At 47.2% G+C, this 12,491-nt stretch overlaps 2 protein-coding genes across 3 annotated transcripts in view; one reads left to right on the top strand and one right to left on the bottom strand.

Annotated features, from left to right (window-relative positions):
• Positions 1-11,758, bottom strand: part of LOC124045585 (transmembrane prolyl 4-hydroxylase-like) — a 32,661-nt gene extending 20,903 nt beyond the window's left edge. Inside the window, exons 1-2 of one of the 2 annotated variants that reach the window (XM_046364972.1) lie at positions 10,959-11,758; positions 9,726-9,807 (exon numbers count right to left, since the gene is read on the bottom strand). In XM_046364972.1, the coding sequence (XP_046220928.1) occupies positions 9,726-9,807; positions 10,959-11,351 (475 nt within the window). In that variant the 5' untranslated portion in view covers positions 11,352-11,758. The remainder of the gene's footprint in view (positions 1-9,725; positions 9,808-10,958) is intronic. The other variant, XM_046364973.1, reaches the window with a different exon arrangement.
• Positions 8,313-9,529, top strand: LOC124045586 (secreted frizzled-related protein 5-like). The gene is made up of 2 exons (XM_046364975.1): positions 8,313-8,686; positions 8,863-9,529. The coding sequence occupies exons 1-2, from the start codon at positions 8,584-8,586 to the stop codon at positions 9,180-9,182; spliced, it is 423 nt and encodes a 140-aa protein (XP_046220931.1). The 5' UTR covers positions 8,313-8,583; the 3' UTR covers positions 9,183-9,529.
• Positions 11,759-12,491: the final 733 nt, after the last annotated feature.

Below are 12,491 nucleotides of genomic sequence, written 5' to 3'. Positions count from 1 at the left end.
ATTACCAACATAACGAGCTAAGTTATAAAATATGATCTTAAAGTGTTAAGCTTTCACAAGGCAATTCAGGGAAATAGATAAGTTTGGTGCACATAGAAAGGAGGCATGAGTGCATTCAGGTGTTTTCTTCACAGTAGACTAACAGGCTCATTCTGTTCAGAACAGCCCAGGGTATGACCACATTGACAGTAGACTAACAGGCTCATTCTGTTCAGAACAGCCCAGGGTATGACCACATTGACAGTAGACTAACAGGCTCATTCTGTTCAGAACAGCCCAGGGTATGACCACATTGACAGTAGACTAACAGGCTCATTCTGTTCAGAACAGCCCAGGGTATGACCACATTGACAGTAGACTAACAGGCTCATTCTGTTCAGAACAGCCCAGGGTATGACCACATTGACAGTAGACTAACAGGCTCATTCTGTTCAGAACAGCCCAGGGTATGACCACATTGACAGTAGACTAACAGGCTCATTCTGTTCAGAACAGCCCAGGGTATGACCACATTGACAGTAGACTAACAGGCTCATTCTGTTCAGAACAGCCCAGGGTATGACCACATTGACAGTAGACTAACAGGCTCATTCTGTTCAGAACAGCCCAGGGTATGACCACATTGACAGTAGACTAACAGGCTCATTCTGTTCAGAACAGCCCAGGGTATGACCACATTGACAGTAGACTAACAGGCTCATTCTGTTCAGAACAGCCCAGGGTATGACCACATTGACAATAGACTAACAGGCTCATTCTGTTCAGAACAGCCCAGGGTATGACCACATTGACAGTAGACTAACAGGCTCATTCTGTTCAGAACAGCCCAGGGTATGACCACATTGACAGTAGACTAACAGGCTCATTCTGTTCAGAACAGCCCAGGGTATGACCACATTGACAGTAGACTAACAGGCTCATTCTGTTCAGAACAGCCCAGGGTATGACCACATTGACAGTAGACTAACAGGCTCATTCTGTTCAGAACAGCCCAGGGTATGACCACATTGACAGTAGACTAACAGGCTCATTCTGTTCAGAACAGCCCAGGGTATGACCACATTGACAGTAGACTAACAGGCTCATTCTGTTCAGAACAGCCCAGGGTATGACCACATTGACAGTAGACTAACAGGCTCATTCTGTTCAGAACAGCCCAGGGTATGACCACATTGACAGTAGACTAACAGGCTCATTCTGTTCAGAACAGCCCAGGGTATGACCACATTGACAGTAGACTAACAGGCTCATTCTGTTCAGAACAGCCCAGGGTATGACCACATTGACAGTAGACTAACAGGCTCATTCTGTTCAGAACAGCCCAGGGTATGACCACATTGACAGTAGACTAACAGGCTCATTCTGTTCAGAACAGCCCAGGGTATGACCACATTGACAGTAGACTAACAGGCTCATTCTGTTCAGAACAGCCCAGGGTATGACCACATTGACAGTAGACTAACAGGCTCATTCTGTTCAGAACAGCCCAGGGTATGACCACATTGACAGTAGACTAACAGGCTCATTCTGTTCAGAACAGCCCAGGGTATGACCACATTGACAGTAGACTAACAGGCTCATTCTGTTCAGAACAGCCCAGGGTATGACCACATTGACAGTAGAGACTAACAGGCTCATTCTGTTCAGAACAGCCCAGGGTATGACCACATTGACAGTAGACTAACAGGCTCATTCTGTTCAGAACAGCCCAGGGTATGACCACATTGACAGTAGACTAACAGGCTCATTCTGTTCAGAACAGCCCAGGGTATGACCACATTGACAGTAGACTAACAGGCTCATTCTGTTCAGAACAGCCCAGGGTATGACCACATTGACAGTAGACTAACAGGCTCATTCTGTTCAGAACAGCCCAGGGTATGACCACATTGACAGTAGACTAACAGGCTCATTCTGTTCAGAACAGCCCAGGGTATGACCACATTGACAGTAGACTAACAGGCTCATTCTGTTCAGAACAGCCCAGGGTATGACCACATTGACAGTAGACTAACAGGCTCATTCTGTTCAGAACAGCCCAGGGTATGACCACATTGACAGTAGACTAACAGGCTCATTCTGTTCAGAACAGCCCAGGGTATGACCACATTGACAATAGACTAACAGGCTCATTCTGTTCAGAACAGCCCAGGGTATGACCACATTGACAGTAGACTAACAGGCTCATTCTGTTCAGAACAGCCCAGGGTATGACCACATTGACAGTAGACTAACAGGCTCATTCTGTTCAGAACATCCCAGGGTATGACCACATTGACAGTAGACTAACAGGCTCATTCTGTTCAGAACAGCCCAGGGTATGACCACATTGACAATAGACTAACAGGCTCATTCTGTTCAGAACAGCCCAGGGTATGACCACATTGACAGTAGACTAACAGGCTCATTCTGTTCAGAACAGCCCAGGGTATGACCACATTGACAGTAGACTAACAGGCTCATTCTGTTCAGAACAGCCCAGGGTATGACCACATTGACAGTAGACTAACAGGCTCATTCTGTTCAGAACAGCCCAGGGTATGACCACATTGACAATAGACTAACAGGCTCATTCTGTTCAGAACAGCCCAGGGTATGACCAGGCATTGACAGAACAGCCCAGACTAACAGGCTCATTCTGTTCAGAACAGCCCAGGGTATGACCACATTGACAGTAGACTAACAGGCTCATTCTGTTCAGAACAGCCCAGGGTATGACCACATTGACAGTAGACTAACAGGCTCATCATCTGTTCAGAACAGCCCAGGGTATGACCACATTGACAGTAGACTAACAGGCTCATTCTGTTCAGAACAGCCCAGGGTATGACCACATTGACAGTAGACTAACAGGCTCATTCTGTTCAGAACAGCCCAGGGTATGACCACATTGACAGTAGACTAACAGGCTCATTCTGTTCAGAACAGCCCAGGGTATGACCACATTGACAGTAGACTAACAGGCTCATTCTGTTCAGAACAGCCCAGGGTATGACCACATTGACAGTAGACTAACAGGCTCATTCTGTTCAGAACAGCCCAGGGTATGACCACATTGACAATAGACTAACAGGCTCATTCTGTTCAGAACAGCCCAGGGTATGACCACATTGACAATAGACTAACAGGCTCATTCTGTTCAGAACAGCCCAGGGTATGACCACATTGACAGTAGACTAACAGGCTCATTCTGTTCAGAACAGCCCAGGGTATGACCACATTGACAGTAGACTAACAGGCTCATTCTGTTCAGAACAGCCCAGGGTATGACCACATTGACAGTAGACTAACAGGCTCATTCTGTTCAGAACAGCCCAGGGTATGACCACATTGACAGTAGACTAACAGGCTCATTCTGTTCAGAACAGCCCAGGGTATGACCACATTGACAATAGACTAACAGGCTCATTCTGTTCAGAACAGCCCAGGGTATGACCACATTGACAGTAGACTAACAGGCTCATTCTGTTCAGAACAGCCCAGGGTATGACCACATTGACAGTAGACTAACAGGCTCATTCTGTTCAGAACATCCCAGGGTATGACCACATTGACAGTAGACTAACAGGCTCATTCTGTTCAGAACATCCCAGGGTATGACCACATTGACAATAGACTAACAGGCTCATTCTGTTCAGAACAGCCCAGGGTATGACCACAGTGACAGTAGACTAACAGGCTCATTCTGTTCAGAACAGCCCAGGGTATGACCACATTGACAGTAGACTAACAGGCTCATTCTGTTCAGAACAGCCCAGGGTATGACCACATTGACAGTAGACTAACAGGCTCATTCTGTTCAGAACAGCCCAGGGTATGACCACATTGACAGTAGACTAACAGGCTCATTCTGTTCAGAACAGCCCAGGGTATGACCACATTGACAGTAGACTAACAGGCTCATTCTGTTCAGAACAGCCCAGGGTATGACCACATTGACAGTAGACTAACAGGCTCATTCTGTTCAGAACAGCCCAGGGTATGACCACATTGACAGTAGACTAACAGGCTCATTCTGTTCAGAACAGCCCAGGGTATGACCACATTGACAGTAGACTAACAGGCTCATTCTGTTCAGAACAGCCCAGGGTATGACCACATTGACAGTAGACTAACAGGCTCATTCTGTTCAGAACAGCCCAGGGTATGACCACATTGACAGTAGACTAACAGGCTCATTCTGTTCAGAACAGCCCAGGGTATGACCACATTGACAATAGACTAACAGGCTCATTCTGTTCAGAACAGCCCAGGGTATGACCACATTGACAGTAGACTAACAGGCTCATTCTGTTCAGAACAGCCCAGGGTATGACCACAGAGACTAACAGGCTCATTCTGTTCAGAACAGCCCAGGGTATGACCACATTGACAGTAGACTAACAGGCTCATTCTGTTCAGAACAGCCCAGGGTATGACCACATTGACAGTAGACTAACAGGCTCATTCTGTTCAGAACAGCCCAGGGTATGACCACATTGACAGTAGACTAACAGGCTCATTCTGTTCAGAACAGCCCAGGGTATGACCACATTGACAATAGACTAACAGGCTCATTCTGTTCAGAACAGCCCAGGGTATGACCACATTGACAGTAGACTAACAGGCTCATTCTGTTCAGAACATCCCAGGGTATGACCACATTGACAGTAGACTAACAGGCTCATTCTGTTCAGAACAGCCCAGGGTATGACCACATTGACAGTAGACTAACAGGCTCATTCTGTTCAGAACAGCCCAGGGTATGACCACATTGACAGTAGACTAACAGGCTCATTCTGTTCAGAACAGCCCAGGGTATGACCACATTGACAGTAGACTAACAGGCTCATTCTGTTCAGAACAGCCCAGGGTATGACCACATTGACAGTAGACTAACAGGCTCATTCTGTTCAGAACAGCCCAGGGTATGACCACATTGACAGTAGACTAACAGGCTCATTCTGTTCAGAACAGCCCAGGGTATGACCACATTGACAATAGACTAACAGGCTCATTCTGTTCAGAACAGCCCAGGGTATGACCACATTGACAATAGACTAACAGGCTCATTCTGTTCAGAACAGCCCAGGGTATGACCACATTGACAGTAGACTAACAGGCTCATTCTGTTCAGAACATCCCAGGGTATGACCACATTGACAGTAGACTAACAGGCTCATTCTGTTCAGAACAGCCCAGGGTATGACCACATTGACAGTAGACTAACAGGCTCATTCTGTTCAGAACAGCCCAGGGTATGACCACATTGACAGTAGACTAACAGGCTCATTCTGTTCAGAACAGCCCAGGGTATGACCACATTGACAGTAGACTAACAGGCTCATTCTGTTCAGAACAGCCCAGGGTATGACCACATTGACAGTAGACTAACAGGCTCATTCTGTTCAGAACAGCCCAGGGTATGACCACATTGACAGTAGACTAACAGGCTCATTCTGTTCAGAACAGCCCAGGGTATGACCACATTGACAGTAGACTAACAGGCTCATTCTGTTCAGAACAGCCCAGGGTATGACCACATTGACAGTAGACTAACAGGCTCATTCTGTTCAGAACAGCCCAGGGTATGACCACATTGACAGTAGACTAACAGGCTCATTCTGTTCAGAACAGCCCAGGGTATGACCACATTGACAGACTAGCTCACTAACAGGCTCATTCTGTTCAGAACAGCCCAGGGTATGACCACATTGACAATAGACTAACAGGCTCATTCTGTTCAGAACAGCCCAGGGTATGACCACATTGACAGTAGACTAACAGGCTCATTCTGTTCAGAACAGCCCAGGGTATGACCACATTGACAATAGACTAACAGGCTCATTCTGTTCAGAACAGCCCAGGGTATGACCACATTGACAGTAGACTAACAGGCTCATTCTGTTCAGAACAGCCCAGGGTATGACCACATTGACAGTAGACTAACAGGCTCATTCTGTTCAGAACAGCCCAGGGTATGACCACATTGACAGTAGACTAACAGGCTCATTCTGTTCAGAACAGCCCAGGGTATGACCACATTGACAGTAGACTAACAGGCTCATTCTGTTCAGAACATCCCAGGGTATGACCACATTGACAATAGACTAACAGGCTCATTCTGTTCAGAACAGCCCAGGGTATGACCACATTGACAGTAGACTAACAGGCTCATTCTGTTCAGAACATCCCAGGGTATGACCACATTGACAGTAGACTAACAGGCTCATTCTGTTCAGAACAGCCCAGGGTATGACCACATTGACAGTAGACTAACAGGCTCATTCTGTTCAGAACAGCCCAGGGTATGACCACATTGACAGTAGACTAACAGGCTCATTCTGTTCAGAACATCCCAGGGTATGACCACATTGACAGTAGACTAACAGGCTCATTCTGTTCAGAACAGCCCAGGGTATGACCACATTGACAATAGACTAACAGGCTCATTCTGTTCAGAACAGCCCAGGGTATGACCACATTGACAGTAGACTAACAGGCTCATTCTGTTCAGAACAGCCCAGGGTATGACCACATTGACAGTAGACTAACAGGCTCATTCTGTTCAGAACAGCCCAGGGTATGACCACATTGACAGTAGACTAACAGGCTCATTCTGTTCAGAACAGCCCAGGGTATGACCACATTGACAATAGACTAACAGGCTCATTCTGTTCAGAACAGCCCAGGGTATGACCACATTGACAGTAGACTAACAGGCTCATTCTGTTCAGAACAGCCCAGGGTATGACCACATTGACAATAGACTAACAGGCTCATTCTGTTCAGAACAGCCCAGGGTATGACCACATTGACAGTAGACTAACAGGCTCATTCTGTTCAGAACACCCCAGGGTATGACCACATTGACAGTAGACCAGGCTCATTGACAGTAGACAGGCTAACAGGCTCATTCTGTTCAGAACAGCCCAGGGTATGACCACATTGACAGTAGACTAACAGGCTCATTCTGTTCAGAACAGCCCAGGGTATGACCACATTGACAGTAGACTAACAGGCTCATTCTGTTCAGAACACCCCAGGGTATGACCACATTGACAGTAGACTAACAGGCTCATTCTGTTCAGAACATCCCAGGGTATGACCACATTGACAGTAGACTAACAGGCTCATTCTGTTCAGAACATCCCAGGGTATGACCACATTGACAGTAGACTAACAGGCTCATTCTGTTCAGAACAGCCCAGGGTATGACCACACGTCATCTTGTAACTGTACATCAAACATAGCGATCATAAACGTTGACACTGGATATGACATGAGCTTTATGAGATGGAAATGTGAAGTGCACATTTGAACCAGTACCTGGTTCAAATCCAGGCTGTATCACATCCGGCTGTGATTGGGAGTCCCATAGGGCAGTGCACAATTGGCCTAGCGTCATCTGGATTTGGCTAGGGTATCATTCAATAAGAATTTGTTCTTAACTGACCTGCCTAGTTAAATAAACATCAAAGTCTAATTTTCTATAATTCTCAACATCATCTTTCAAAACACATATAGTCCTCTTAAATGTAGAGCATTTCCCTCATTCAGAAAATAAAAAAGTTTCCCAGTTACCAGGAGGGATCTTGTCACACGAGGTGCTCCAGTTCAGAACGTTTGTCAGTATAAAACCCCACACGGTACTGTGAAGCGGCAGGTAGTCTAGTGGTTAGAATGTTGGACTTGTAACTGAAAGGTTTCAAGTTCAAATCCCCAAGGTAAAAATGTGTTGTTCTGCGCCTGAACAAGGCAGTTAACCCACTGTTCCTAGGCCTTCGTTGAAGTTAAGAATTTGTTCTGACTTGCCAGGTTAAATAAAGGTTAAAAGAGGCGGAGCCTGGTGTCATGTACAGCCACTACATTTAAATGTAGGTGTTTATCAGTGCACAAATCAGCAATTCTCAACCCGGTACGAGTGCAAAGGGCTACGGGGAGAAATGGGCTGGTGAGTTAGAAATGCCAGGGCTGATTTCTGGTCTCAGTCCCCCACAGGTTGTGATGTGTTTCTAAATGTTATCTCATAGGGTGTAGCATCATCATCTCTCTCCCTCCACAACATCTCCTTCATTGATTTGGATCCATTCACTAACAACTTGCTCTTTCTTCTTCTATCTATTTTGTCAACCCCTCTCTCCTGGGCAGGTTCGTCTCTCCGTGTCAGAGTCTGTGTGAGTCAGTGCGGGACAGCTGCGCACCCATCATGGGTTGCTATGGTTACCCCTGGCCAGATATCCTTCGTTGTGACCAGTTTCCTGCCAACCACCTCATGTGTATCTCCTCTGTCACCAACACCAGCACAGGAGGGCGTAGAGGTGAGACACACACTATGAAATAAGATGCTGTCTTTTAAGTGTTTTTTTTAACCTTTATTTAACTAGGCAAGTCAGTTAAGAACAAATTCTTATTTTCAATGACGGCCTAGGAACAGTGGGTTAACTGCCTGTTCAGGGGCAGAACGACACCTTTTCAGCTCAGGGATTTGAACTTGCAACCCTCCGGTTACTAGTCCAAAGCTCTAACCACTAGGCTACCCTGCCGCCCCAGGGCAGCCTACTGTCCATGTCAGACTAAGAACTCTGACTGGACGTTTCTGTGATGATTGTTTCAGCAGTGCCCCAGGCTAGCTGTCGAGACTGTGAACTGGAGGAGGCCTCGTCTGCCAAGGACGTGCTGGAAACTTTCTGTAGGAGTGACTTTGGTAAGCAGACCTACACTCTGTTCCTTTATTATATGACTATTTTACAGAGATTGGTTCAGATGATGTATTCCAATGTTTCTCTGTCCTCCCTATTGACAATATCCAGATCAAACATGTACCCTACCTACCCATCTTAATACAATTCTCTGTCTCTCTGCTGCCCTCTGTGCCCCCAGTGGTGAAATTGCGTCTCACGCAGCTAAAATCCAGTCAGGTGAGTTTGGCCCAGTTCTCCCTGGCCTCTCGTCTGCAGGTTCTGAAGCACGGCCCTCTCCTGGGAGGACAGATCCGCTCCCGCCTGCAGCTGTGGCTGGAGAGAGACGCCAGCTGTGTACGGAACATGACGCGGCGTCAGCCCCAAGGCGGGACCTTCCTGGTGACGGGCACGGTGCAGGGGGAATGGCTGGTGGTCAACAAGGCCTTTGCCTGGAACAAACACGCCAGGAACCTGATGGCTGCTGCCCGCAAGTGGAAACAGCACCGATGTAGAGGCTAGCAGGGGCTCTGGCTAGGAGCTAAACTTGAGGTCTGAAATGGATCTGAGCAGAGCTATAGGCCTAGGTGTACAGAGTCAGGGATGTGATTAAAACACCATATGACATCAGCAGAGAGAGAGGAGGTTGTTTGGGGGAGGGTACATCTCTATGATAGACTTCCTGGATTTGAATCACATCCTTGGATAGCTGGATGTTTCAGAGAGCACCATCCTGAGCTCAGGAGAGGACGCTGCAAAGGACAATACCTTCTGTGTTTCCTGCAAATGTACATATCTATAAATTATAAGTAAATATCACTGATCTATATTTGTAAGAGGTTGACTGGAATTAAATTAGTGTTTTCAAAGTGTTGAGCTTGCATTCATTCATGATGTTATTGATGCAGTTTGGGTTGTCAGTTTTTATGGGTCTTGAAAGATGGGGGTTGTCTAACAGTGTCATCAATCATATTATTCTCAAAGCATTTGAATAACAGATATATATCCTAAACTGTATGTGTGAGGACAAAGCCTGCCCTAAAGGGTAAAAGGTGCTATTCTTACCAAAGAGCAGAGGCTTGAGGCTGAGAGTCTTCATTTCCTGGATGCTGTCAGGCTTGAGTGACACCCTCTGGACATGACCCACCTGAGGAAACATTACATTAATATGGGAAAGCCTTGGGCATGATCAAAATTAAGTGTTTGTTAGGATGGTGTGGTCTTCGCAAACCCTCTGGCAGTATATCGTGTGGGCCTCGTCGCAAACCCTCTGGCAGTATACCGCGTGGGCCTCGTCCCAAACCCTCTGGCAGTATACCGTGTGGGCCTCGTCACAAACCCTCTGGCAGTATACCGCGTGGGCCTCGTCGCAAACCCTCTGGCAGTATACCGTGTGGGCCTCGTCGCAAACCCTCTGGCAGTATACCGCGTGGGCCTCGTCCCAAACCCTCTGGCAGTATACCGTGTGGGCCTCGTCGCAAACCCTCTGGCAGTATACCGCGTGGGCCTCGTCGCAAACCCTCTGGCAGTATACCGCGTGGGCCTCGTCACAAACCCTCTGGCAGTATACCGCGTGGGCCTCGTCACAAACCCTCTGGCAGTATACCGCGTGGGCCTCGTCGCATACCCCCTGGCAGTATACCGTGTTGGCCTCGTCGCAAACCCCCTGGCAGTATACCGTGTGGGCCTCGTCGCAAACCCCCTGGCAGTATACCGTGTGGGCCTCATCGCAAACCCCCTGGCAGTATACCGTGTGGGCCTCGTCGCAAACCCCCTGGCAGTATACCGTGTGGGCCTCGTCACAAACCCTCTGGCAGTATACCGTGTGGGCCTCATCACAAACCCCCTGGCAGTATACCGTGTGGGCCTCATCACAAACCCCCTGGCAATATACCGTGTGGGTCTCGTCGCAAACCCTCTGGCAGTATACCGTGTGGGCCTCATCACAAACCCTCTGGCAGTATACCGTGTGGGCCCCGTGTGGGCCTTAGTACTAGTTATCAGAACTAGTGGACCGTCAAAACATTAAATGTGCAATTTTGAAAATGCAGATGTTTACTTTCCACCGTGGACACCTCCCACCAAACCATGCCTGTTGGAGGAGTTATTCTAGCAAAGATGATCTAGTTATATATGTTGGCCTCGACTCTTCCTGGTTCTTGCCATTTCGCAAAGTTTGAAAACTGCGATCGAACTTGGCTGACATATTATTTTTGTCTTCCGGTGGCCACTACAACTGGATGCACACCGCTCGTTTTACGATAGTAATCATATTAGGGCGTGTCGTTATCTCCTCACCCGTATCCCCTCGATGCGCGGTAGACTGAAGCTCTGACGGACATCCAGGTCAGGGTCTTGCTGAGGTGGGTCTGACGGGGACAGGCGGCTGTCAACCCCGCTGCTAGATGCCGATGTGTCCCCGTCGGCGCTGACAATATCCGCCGGACTGTTATTGTAGTGTACGTAGAACAACAGCCCAATGATGTTTATGATGTAAACGTGGAAGAAGACCATGACCACCACGAAGTAAGCCCGGGAGCAGACACTGCTCTTCTGAATCTGAAGCCGCTCTCGGCCGGGCATTGGAGGGAGGTGTGGGGGCACATACGGTGATGAGTCGCCACACGCATCCATGCTTTCCTGAGATTCATCATCCATTTCTGAATGGATATGTCGATTGCTATAATCCATGACTAGCTAAATGTCTGGCAGGATATTCGTGGAGATGTACATATGCTGGCTGTTCTGCCACTGTGTGCTAGCGTTAGCTAACGATAGCTGACAACAGCATCATACATGCAAAGATGGCTAACTATGTAGCTAGCTACTAACATTCATTTCACCCATATAACGTTAGCTTAGCTAGCATGCAAGTACAGTAGGTTAGCTAAGCGAGTGAGCCTGCCTTCTTCAGACCCGAAGACATGTTGTTTTCCTTTGGATACAATAAAAGGCAACACTATCTATGACCGTGTTAAATATCCGAAAGGACTGAACTTGCAATGGGATAATCCATATTTCATGTAGATGGGTTTACTGTTGACTGTACCCCTGACAACATCAACTACATAAACGAGAGCAGGGAGAAGAGTAGACTGCTCGCTCTGTTTTCGGAACCTATCAAAAACACTATCGCCCTCTAGCGGACGACCAGAACAAAACATTCCAAATTCCGAAGCAGAGAGCCTGTTACCAGACGATGGCACTGGAATAAAGGGAATGGGGATACTGAAATGCAATGTGGGATTGACTGTAGGCTACTCTTGGCATTGGGGTGGTCTGGGTTGACTTATTTTTGTTTGGAGTAATGCTGCAAATACAGTTTTATCTATGGCTGTTATCGGAGCATAATCCCTCCATGCAGTCTCCATCTGCTTATCTTCTCATTGGGCTGACTAATTGCTCTCTCAATTCAATTCACTTAAATTCAAAGGGGTTTTATTGGCATGGAAAACATGTTACCATCTCTCTCTCTCTCTCTCTCTCTCTCTCTCTCTCTCTCTCTCTCTCTCTCTCTCTCTCTCTCTCTCTCTCTCTCTCTCTGTGCCATTAGTCACTTTGTTGAGATGCAATACCAGCTTTTAATGGTATTTTTTATTTATTTCACCTTTTTAAAAGAGGCTAGGTCACAAATGATTCTGACATTTGATATTAAAGGACATGTCCAGCAATGAAGAGGTGTAAATAGCAGGTGTGTATTGATACCAGGAGTTCCACTTTACGACCACTATGTTACTGGTCCAAATGAAGAGGTGTAGATAGCAGGTGTGTATTGATACCACGAGTTCCACCTTACGACCACTATGTTACTGGTCCAAATGAAGAGGTGTA

The sequence above is a fragment of the Oncorhynchus gorbuscha genome, linkage group LG10 (assembly GCF_021184085.1).
Source record: "Oncorhynchus gorbuscha isolate QuinsamMale2020 ecotype Even-year linkage group LG10, OgorEven_v1.0, whole genome shotgun sequence".
NCBI classification, from domain to species: Eukaryota; Metazoa; Chordata; class Actinopteri; order Salmoniformes; family Salmonidae; genus Oncorhynchus; species Oncorhynchus gorbuscha.
The sequence above is the reverse complement of the archived record's forward strand: the minus strand, read 5'-3'. Positions and strand labels throughout refer to the sequence as shown.

Bases quoted from the DNA above. Each gene is read 5' to 3' on its own strand.
- LOC124045586 (XM_046364975.1), top strand. From the start codon at position 8,584: ATGATTGTTTCAGCAGTGCCCCAGGCTAGCTGTCGAGACTGTGAACTG. The intron at 8,687-8,862 runs GTAAGCAGACCT...CTGTGCCCCCAG, and splicing joins TTTCTGTAGGAGTGACTTTG to TGGTGAAATTGCGTCTCACG.